The 10,671-nt window shown below is 50.0% G+C and overlaps 1 protein-coding gene across 6 annotated transcripts in view; it reads right to left on the bottom strand.

Annotated features, from left to right (window-relative positions):
* Nucleotides 1-961: 961 nt before the first annotated feature.
* Nucleotides 962-10,671, bottom strand: part of ZNF395 (zinc finger protein 395) — a 53,437-nt gene continuing 43,727 nt past the window's right edge. For all 6 annotated transcript variants that reach the window (XM_074338353.1, XM_019733192.2, XM_019733194.2 and 3 more), the window contains 6 exons: nt 9,126-9,361; nt 8,535-8,635; nt 7,473-7,764; nt 5,769-5,861; nt 4,791-4,894; nt 962-4,511 (listed from right to left, as the gene is read on the bottom strand). In XM_074338353.1, coding sequence (XP_074194454.1) covers nt 4,400-4,511; nt 4,791-4,894; nt 5,769-5,861; nt 7,473-7,764; nt 8,535-8,635; nt 9,126-9,361 — 938 coding nt within the window. In that variant the 3' untranslated portion in view covers nt 962-4,399. The remainder of the gene's footprint in view (nt 4,512-4,790; nt 4,895-5,768; nt 5,862-7,472; nt 7,765-8,534; nt 8,636-9,125; nt 9,362-10,671) is intronic.

Here is a 10,671-nt window from a genome sequence, read left to right as displayed (position 1 = left end):
CGTGTTTGCAGCAATAAAGGTCAGCCTGGGAGGGATCAGGGCTGCAAACAGCATGTCTGGTTCAAAGACAGCGAGCTGACTCTGGGGGCTTGGACCAACTGCAGTGGAGCAGCGAATTCCCTTTGGGACTTTCTGAGAGAGATGAGGTGGGGAGGGACCCAGGGAAAGGGGAAAAAGAAGTCCTCTATTCTACCTGAATGCAAAAGGCCAAAAGACAACCTCCCACACCAGCTTCACTGGCTTCTGGGCTTGTCCAACTATAATCAAGTCCCTGGATTTTCTGAGTGGCATCATCCTTACCGTCTGGCCCTGTTCAGGATCCCTAGAGCCCACTCCCAGAGACAGTTGATGGTCCCAGAAACTGAAATTGCATAGTCAGTCCCAGTGCTGCAAAGCTGGGGTGCTGCTCTCTGCTCCCAACCCTCCCCACCTAGCTCACCTTTAGCTGGCCCCTTGGACCTGCACAGCACACAGAACCCATGAATTCAGGGCGTGGCCCATGTTGCTCCCTATGGAACAAGTCACATCTTGTTCCGTAAGTAGAGTGCGACTTATTTTCTCCTAAGTTACCTTCTCGCTCCCCAATAAACTCAGGAACATGGCCAACAACATGCTCCCCATTGTCAATCTAAGACGTATAGAACACAGTGAATACCGCCTGGATTACAATCCTAGTACCATTACTTCCCAGTGTGTGACCTTGGGTGAGTTATTTAACCTCTCTGCCTCACTCTCTTCATCTGTACAATGGGGATGATAATAGTAACTGCTTCATAGGACTATTGAGGCAATCCTTGTAAGCACTTGGCCTGGTCTCTGGTCACGTTACCTATGGTTATTATAAGGAAATGAATGTGTGTGCTTTGCCCACAGTGTGACATGCTATCATTGGTTTCACACCAAGGACAATGACAACCATCCTTTGCAAGGGGAAGGGGCAGAGGGACAGGAACACATTAAATCAAACAATGTACCATTTTATTCCTTATAAAATATATTTCATATTGTAGCTGTAAAAACATTTCACATTTAAAAAAAAACTTTTTAACAGTAAAAATAATACTTGGAAGACAGCTGCGGGAAAAGGCGCCAATAATACAAATTCACAAATGGGATTTAGTTCCCTCTTCTTTTGTTTGTTTGTTTGCCCCCGGTAAAGTCAAAACCTGGGAGGAAAGTAACAGGACTTCTTCAAACAAATCAGTTTCCACAGCCAAATGAATAATGTCCTCCAAGGAATCAAGCTATGGGCTTACTGTGACAATATAGACGTAGCTCAAAATGCTCTCTGATATTACAGCCAGCTAACCATCACATAATTAAACCCAAGCTATTTCAGTCAGCCCGTGTACTTTGCAGCTCAGGCCTCACTTGATGGGCTTTCTCTGCACTGGATAAGCACAAGTGCAGATTTAGTATCATCAAGGCTGGTCAGAGCAAGCATCACAGACTCCCAAGGTAATCCCAAGAAATATTTTGAATAAGCGTAACATCACTTGGGAAGAAAGTTTCCCAAGATAACTGCTTTGGACCAGTAGTCCTGTTAGTTTCAAATGCGCTCCTACGGCAATCTCACCTTGTATCAGATTCTGCTGCCCAGATGGGCTGGGAAGTGGGGGGGGGGGGGGGAGACAGAGAGAGAGAGAGGAGAGAGAGAGAGAGAGAGAGAGAAACAGGCATGAATGCTGGATCAGTTCACCACCACACTCTGAGGAGAAACAAATGGGGCAACTCCAAGGACAGACCACATGTCAAGAACCAAAACAACAGCCACAGATGGAGGTACAGGAGGAGGGAGGCCAGAGGAGCCGCCGCTACGTGAAAGGAGAGGAGCAAATGCAGACAGGAAAAGCCGCACTAAAACGAAACATAAAAAAAATAATAAAACCACCTCCATTTTTAAATTGTTTCATCAGCTTCTTCTTTCTCTCTTCCTTGACTGGGTACCAATGACAAGAGAAGATACTGTCCTTAGAGAAAATCTTTATATCCAGTTATAGGAGGGAATGAAACAAGCTTTTCTAAAGATGAGACTCAGCAAGAGCTCTGATTAAGAAGGGAAGAGCAGACGCTGTTGGACAGAGACCCCATGTCTCGTATGTCCCCTCCCCTCCGCAAGACGACCTGAAAATGGATAGCACGGGAAGTGAGCAGAGCCAAGACAAGCAACAACCTGCTGGCAGCTTTTAATTCTCAGGGAAGCTGAAGGAACGGGAAGAAGAACCCTGGGCCACCTCTGGCTGGCCTGGTTTCCAGCTTTACCAAGGGACAGATTCCAGATCCTTTTTTTTTTTTTTTTTTTTTTTAACTAAGTTATAAAAATATACCCATCACCATCACAGACTCCTGTGCATAACTGTCTTTCCCTTCTGTCACCAAACCCAGGTCACCGTCACCGTTCACAATATCAAGACCCTATTCTTAGGTTGGCAGATTTTCTAACACTCAGCGTATCTCAAATTAAGAAGCATATGCATATTTCCCACATGAAGTGGCAAGAGGGGCTTCCCGAGCCAGGTATTTTCACCTGGGACCAAGAGGATGACCTCAATAACAGTCAAAGGGAGCATACAGATGTTCCCTTCCCAGAGAACTGTCTTAGTGGGGTTCCCTGAGCCCCTGACATCTGGGACATAGGTCCAAGGCACTGGGCACCAGTGGTCCCCATTCAAGCAGGCCCAAGGAGGCTCCACAGTCACACTCCAAAGAAAGAGGAGAAACACGTGCCCTCCAAACACTCCAAAAGAAACACGTGCCCACCCTGAGGGCTCAGCTGCCCTGTCTTAACCAACCACTGATTGGTATGGCACTGAACTCCCCACATCTCTGCTCCTTCTCCACAACAACAGCTTTGCCTATTTACCTCCCTAGCAATGCTCTCCAGTCTCCCCTCAGTATCTGAGGCCTCCAAAAACACCAGAGGCTGAAGCACCAGGAGCTAGAATCCAACCCCAGGTCCTCCTCACGTAATTTTCTCAGGACTCTCTTTCACCTTCGCTATCCCGCCTTCAGACAAGAGACAGGGCTCAGTACGTATCTGGGAAGGTCACACCTTGTTCAACTGCCTGGACTCCATCAAGACTGATAAAAACTCCAGAAGACTCCTGCCTTAACTGAAGACTCCTGTCCTACTTGCCACCTAAGAAGAAGACCAGATTGCTCCCAGAGGGGCAGGTAAGCTCATCAAATAAATGGGGGACCTGTCAACTCCTTTTCCATCATGGGGCAAGCTGCCACTCACTTTTCTATCTGTGTTCTTCTCTCTCCTTCCCTAGGCCAGCCCTGCCTGCAGCTTTGGGAGGGAAATGGGGAAATCCCTGGTGAGACTAGAGACAAAGAGGAAACTACCTTCCAAATAAAAGAGAACTTTAAGCAGATAACAGCTTCTGAACACAACATCAAAAGAAAACCAAGCGTTTTAGAGGTGTCATCTCTATCACTGGAGGGACGAAACTCAAGAGAAAGTTTATGCACTCAGGTGATAGCAGAGAGCTTTCACAGAGACTAAAACCCTCTCGTTTTTCCTCAAGGAAAGAGGAAAGAGTATCAAGGTAGTGTTTAACCGCCACATTTAAAAAAGTGAATTCATATTAGCCTTTTGGCTCAGCAATTTGGGTACAGTCTTTAAAAAACCTGTTAGTATGGGCTTTGAGAAGAAGCCACACATTATTTGTTGGGATGCCACCCAACATCTGAGGAGACCCAGATTCAAAAAGCTGTCCCAAGACAGGGTTTTCCTTTTACTTCCATGGAAGCTGCTTGGTGAGGACCAGCTTTTCCTTCTCCATGATTCAGGTGGAGAAGAACGGCCGGCTGCACCTTAAAAACCACCCAGATACCCCAACTCATCCTACCCCATCCACGCAGGTCCTAACTGCTCTCCGAGTCGTTAGCCAGAACATTTTTTTTAGTTTTTTTTTTGTTTTGTTTTTTTGCTTTTTTTTAAGAAAAGTGAATTCATCTTGCTCATAGTCCCTTCTGGAAGAGTTGAAAAAGCAAAGAATTCACCAACTCAGCAGGAAACAGAATGAGCTGTTCCTCCTTTTGACGCATACAAAATAATCCCCTAGAGAGGGGTTGTGGGAAAGGGAGGGTAATTCTTTGGTCTCTGGTTTGATGCAGAATACTCTTGGTCAGTTTTGGCTCTCTCCTATTTGAGGGGAAAAAATGTTTCTTTAAAAAATGAAAAATAAAATGTTCCCACAAGGGGGACAGGGGGAAATGTTTTAAGTATTAAACCTTAGTCAATAGAGCCCAAACTCCCAGTGTCCACTCTTTAGCTTCAGGTATCTGCTGAGGGTCCACACACGCAGCTGAGAGTCTGCCTTTTGTCATCTGGCTGCCCTCAGGCCAGGAGCATAGAGGAGGAGCCGGTTTGCTAGGTTCAGGTTCAACGGGTTCAGTCCAGGAAGCGCTGGCAGGCCTTCTTCCAGCGGCAGGCTGTGCACCACTGGTCCCGGTGCTCAATGCCGTATACTTTGCGGCACTTCTTAGCCTCCCCGCGGGCCTTCCTGCCAAGAGAGTTATGAGGGTACAGTCACGCACTGGTGCTTAGACTTGGCGTGTGGCCAGGTGTGAGGCTGAGCAAATAAGCTGAGGCTGGAAGGGGTGGACACCATCGGAAGGCCTCCCCAGCATCTAGCGTGTCCTCCAGCCAGACTGCACACACCCCGTCCCTGCCTGGGGGACTAACCCTGGAGACCAGGGGCAGGTGGACTCGGAGTCCACACTTGCAGAGGAGATGGCAAGGATGGAAGCCAGAGGGAGGCCACGGGAGCCAACGGTCTCACCTGGCACTGCTTTGGGCCCGGGGTGGAGAAGTGACAATCAGGTGAGATTTCATTGCAGGTGGCGGCTGCTGGGGTTCGCTGAAGCTTAGCGACCGGCTCCGGACCTGGGCACAGGGAGAAGGGCCATAAACACAGGAGAAAGGTGAGAGAACCATCCTACAGGGCAGGCAGCCACACCTGCAGAGCCCCTCCTTGTGCCAGGCCAGGATGCCTTCCCTAGAAGGACATTCCAGGCAGTGGTGAGCCGGGGCCAGGTAGGGAGGGGAGCCTGGAGACTGAGAAGTAGGCTTTTAAGCTACGCTTGTGATACAGCAGGAGCCACAGGCAGGGGAGCCACTTGCCCTGGCTACCTCGGGGACTGCTCCCTGCAGATTTAAATGTAATCACTGTATGTGACAAAAAAGGAGGGATTACACTGCCTCAGTGGCACCTTTGGACATTTAGGCTTTACAAGGTGTGATACCTTCCTGTAGGAGATACTTAAGACTAGAACCTATCACGTAGGGCTCAAATGACTTCCAATTTTAGTTCCGAGGCAAACAACCTAAGGCACTGGTCCACAGTGGCCTCGAGATTTCTGATCTACCCTACACAGCCCCCTACAAATGCTTCCCTTCTTCCTTGTTCCCCCCTCTTCCTCTCCAGCTTTCCCATATTCTCTCGCTTCTTAACAAGCAGCCACAGACATGCATGGCTAAACAGGGCACTGACCCAGTCTCACATCGTGATTTTTCTTGGCAGTAAACTTGATTGATCTGGATACTCCTCTGCAAGTACCCTCCTTCCACCTTCTAAGAGGGGCTGTGACCAGCAGAGGAGTGCTAGGTAAGGGGGCAGGTACCATAGAGACCTTGGAGAAGTCTGGGTGCTAGAGGCAAGTGTGGGGAGACGGCCTCTAGTACTGGGTATGTGTGGAAGGGTCCTCGGCTTGTTCCAGGGCCCCAAAATGCTGACAGGCTCAGAGAGGGACATACTCACCGGAGAGAGGGAAGAGGCCGTGGACGGGGCAGCAGCCCAGCTAATACTGGTGTAGATATGTGGTGAGACGGGGATCTGAAAGGATGGCAGGGCCTGGCGGAGACCACAGAGAGTCAGCCTAGGTCCCAGCTCAGGAAGCTTTCCGAGTCCACCCATCCGCCCTGTAACATCATGGTCTGTGGCAGAAGGTACATCTCTAACCGAAAACTACCGGTATTACACACCAGGATAATACTTCCCAAGAGAAATATAAGAGCATCCAACTCTTTGAAGGTGCCTTAGTCCCAGGCTCCAATCTTTTCAGGGAACCCCTCTCTGAGCTGGTGTACGTGCTAGCCTCATGACTTAATCATCACAGCGGATTCACTTCTTGGCCGGACCACCTACCAAGAACAGGCTATAGGCAGTTCCCCAAGGATGTCCAAAAGCCTCGGAGCATGCGTGACATGGCTGCATTACTGATGTGGGGTCCCCAGCAACCACCTGGATGTCACAACACTCTCCAGGTTCAGGTCTGTTTGTAAAAACACCAGCCACATTCTCCAGGCCCATCTCACAGTGTCAGCCAGCTGCCTAAAGGGCCACCTGAAGTTGGCCAAACATGAAATAGCTACCGTGTTTCCCCGAAAATAAGACCTAGCCGGACAATCAGTTCTCATGCATCTTTTGGAGCAAAAATTAATATAAGACCCGGTCTTACGTTAATATTATATAAGACCGGGTCTTATATTATTTTTTGCTCCAAAAGACGCATGAGAACTGATTGGCCAGCTAGGTCTTATTTTCGGGAAAACACATAAGTAACCACTCATTCTCATGAGAAGGAGAGTTGACTCATTTTGTAAAGGCTTTCTGATTGAAAGCATTGCTTTCTAATGACGAACTTGCAAATCAGCCTAGAGTCTGATAAAATCAAGCTCTAGGCATAAAAGGATTTTAAGAAACAGTGGCACACAGCAAGCTGTACGTTCACTGAATAACTACTACGGGCAGTGAGGACCATCCCAAATGTCACCCCCTCCATGACAACTTTCCCAGCCACACAGGAATAATAGCTTGATCCTTCCTGTACCCACAACAATCCCTCTAGGAAGGTACATTGACTATTTATTATAATTAATCATAGTTACATATTCATTTTTCTCTCTAGTTAAAGCACACACTTCACAAGCTCGGGCTACGTCTTACTCTTCTACCTGAAAAGCTTCACCTGCTGCTTGACACATAGTCGGTATTCAAAACAATGGGTGCCGACTATTTGTTAAAGTAACACAATTCCAGCAACCAGAGATTTCCCCATGCAATCTGTAGACCTGGTTCCTCAGAGATTCAGCCAAATTTCTATTTTTCTGTGTTTTTTTTTTTGGAGGAGCAAAGATTTTTATTAAAGCAAAAGAACAGCTCCTTGATGAGAGGGGATACCTGAAATTGGGATGCCCCTCAGCCAGATTTCCAATCATCACTCAAGACACTGATTATTTCTAATAACCACGGATGAAGAACTTGGGAATTCCCACATTTATTGAGTGTGAAGTCATTTTCCTTTTCTTCTCGGTAGAAGTTAGAGACGAGCGATTCAGCTAAAGGGCTCAGCCTTCAATCAGGGTGCTGAGCATCCTGTGACGGGACTAGCTAGCGACAGGTCAGACACGGAACGTCCTCACGGCAGCAAAGCAGAGTTCCCAGCATGCCCCAGCCCCATACCTGGTATGCATGGTCAGCCTGAATGTGCCAGAAGGAGCCAGGAGCTGACTTGCTGAGAGCACCAGAGGGCAGGTAAGATTCCAGGCCAGGGTGTTCTGGGCCTGAGGTCTGGGCTTTGGGAGGAGGCGGTGAAAGAATGGCAAGGGGCGAGCTGGTCACACTGGGGGTGGAGGCCGGGTCAGCTGTGGGGGTGCCAGCAGCAGCAGCAGCAGCAGCAGCTTCCTCCTTCATCTGCACTTCTGTGTAGTAGAAATCCTCCTCCCGCTTGAACTGGTCAGAGTCCACAGTGTCCCTGTGAGGAAGGGGGACGCACTGATGATCAGGGACAAGTGGCCTCACTTCAAACACAGGGGAAACCAAGGCATAAGAGGGCGTGCTTGCTCAGGGCCTCCCAGCAAGTCAGGGAAGGAGCCCGAGAGAACACCCAGGAGTCTGCTCCCAATGCAGTGTCTCAGGGGAGGACATGCTTTCACATCAACAGGAACTGTGTCCCCTGGCACCAAAGGTTTCTCTCCCAGAATGTGTGCGACCCTCTCCTCCCCTGGGAGTCATCTGACTTGGAGCTCCGCCACGGGACATGTGTGGGCCTCACCTACTTGTGGTCATGTTCTCTCCTCAAGGGAAAGTGCTGTCAGCCAGGTCCTGGGCTATGAGCAGTGTGGGCTCCAGGGCGGCAGTGCTAATGGAGCAAGCCTCAGTTCCCCGAAGGAAAGCAGGGACGGACCTCGCGAAGGGGGTCTCACCAAAATACGCTATTTCTACCCAGAACTAAAACATCTCGCTTCCTACAGTGAGGTAAGAAGATGCACACACAAGAAGGACACAGCTCCCTTCCCATAAACAGCATCAATATTCACCACGATGGGAGGGTTCTTCCTTCCCAGCCAAGATCTCGTTCCCACAGGCTGTTTTACTGGGCACAGGGGCCAGAAACAGGCACCAGGGGGCGCTCTCAGCAACGGATTTTCTTGGACAAGAGGTCTGGGTGTGGGTCCCCGGGAATCAGCAGGTGGAGGAGACCTGAGCAGCACCTTAGGCAGACGCCCTGGGCTCCATACCTACCCCAGGTGGAGGGCCTTCACGTGTCGCTTGATGCCCACAATTGAGCGCAGAACTTTGCCACAGTTTGGCCACAGGCACTTGTACATCACCTTCACCGAGTTCTAGGGGAAAGGAAGATGGGGTCATCGGGATATACTCCTCTCCCTCAGCCCCCTCTCATCCTCACCCAGTGGAGACTTCAGCTGTCTTCCAACAGAACCCAGAAACGCTCTAGGGAAGGGGCTGTCTGGGGCCAAGGAAACTGACAAGTAGGGACAGACAGCCCGGACCGGGGAGAGGGGCCTGGCGGCCAGCAGCAGTGCTTGGTGCCGTGGGTCAAACCCACCGGATGGCCAAACCTCGCGTGCAGAGGCCTCTGAAGGAGAGCAGCGAAGAAGGCTGGAATTGGGGCCGAGGTGGAAAGGGGAAAGAACTGGCATTAAGTAGGGCTCCTGGGAACATCATGAGGGAACAGAAGCAGCAAAGGAAAGCTGGAACGGGATGGAGCCTGAGAATGCCCAGGTACCTGCGGGGCCCCATCTCCTCCCCAGACGGCCCCACGTAGGTGTCAGCCCCACCAGCCTAAGCGCATGCTCACACTGTGCCACGTACCTTTCTTTTACGTGGCGCTGGTTCATCCAACAGGAAAGCATCTGGATCGGTCTCAAATCCATTATCAGTTTGGGGAGAACCGAAGGCATCCCCCAGATATTTGGGGCTGGCCTGGGGGTGGGGAGGCGAGGGGGTGGAAACGCCACTGCTCGTGCTCCAGTGCCCACTGGTGGTGCTGCTGCCGCTGTCGGACACATCGCCACTCTCCTTCCACGGGTCGCAGGCTTGGCGGGAAGCTGGCGGAGGGAAGACAGAGGACGCTCACAGGCCTGTCCCAAGCAGGGCTTCCGGCATGGCCCTGTCTACACCAGATTCCGCACAGACAGCCCAGAGCAGGGACCAGGAAATTCTAGTTTGGAGTCTGTGTTCCTGAATCCAATTCCTGGCTCTGGCTATGCCTGGCTTTGCCACTCCAGGAGGACAAAAAAAACCCCAAACCTCCCCTTTATGAGCTTCGGTAAAAATGAAGACCGGGTCCATACATCACAGAAATGCTGGGTAGCCCTGCTCTGCTCCAGTGGACATTTCCTGCCACAGCCAAGCTGATCATCACTGACCAACAACACACACAGCAACTTCGTTTTGTATATTATTAACAGAAAGAGAGCCTAATTAAAATGTGTTTCTCACTTTATATGTTTAAAAAAAAAAAAAAAGGAGAGTGGGGAGGAGGAGGGGAAAAGCCTCTCCTGCCTCTAGGCCTAAAAGGGTGGGTGAGACACGCGCACACACACACCTCATGGGAAGCCTTCCCCACAGCAGAGTAGGATAGAAAGCCCAAGTTAAGAGTTTGTTGACCAGGCTTTCTTGAAAAATGCTTTCCGATCCTTTAAACCCAGGCAAGTTCATCAAAAGCTGCATATAAGAAAAAACCATTCGGCCACTAGCAGAGGTAGTTACAGCTCAGGTCGTTCCTGCTTTTATCCAGAAGTCACATGTTTAGAGAAGGAAAGATAAGCTCCGCGAGCAATCCAGCGCCATCAGAGATGACAGGAGGCCCTCATGCCCCATACGGCCCTGAACCTGCTGCCCTGCTCCCTGCAGGGTGTCTCAACAGGAAGATCACAGTCAAACAGGTGAATGTTTCAGTTTTTAAACTGCCTGTCTTCAGGCTGCTTTAGGCCCAACCCAGACTCTTCCATAAATCCAGATTCATCTACAGTACAGAAAAATCTGAAATTCTGATACACAGGGAAAAAACCCACAAACTATCACACATACAGGTATGGTGGCCATGTACCCAAAAGCCCCAACACCCACCACGGGCAGGTGTTCAACAGAGTCTCCTGACCCTGGGTTCTGAGATCGACGGCCACATCCCCTGTGGCCAAGATAAAAGTCCTACTGCGTTTTGCTCATCTTGTTCCATATTCCGCTTCTGGGCTAATCTAGACACCTGAAATAGACTTCCAGCATTCCAGGTCCCCCATTCAGGCTCTCCTTCATGAGACCTCACATGCTGGGAGAAGCTCACCGACACAGAATGGGATGGACGAACTCTTCCCTCCGTCAATATCACTACCAAGTCTCAGAGCTATGACTTCCT

The sequence above is a fragment of the Rhinolophus sinicus genome, linkage group LG07 (genome assembly GCF_036562045.2).
Source record: "Rhinolophus sinicus isolate RSC01 linkage group LG07, ASM3656204v1, whole genome shotgun sequence".
Classification (NCBI taxonomy): domain Eukaryota; kingdom Metazoa; phylum Chordata; class Mammalia; order Chiroptera; family Rhinolophidae; genus Rhinolophus; species Rhinolophus sinicus.
This window is presented reverse-complemented; position numbering and strand designations above follow the sequence as displayed.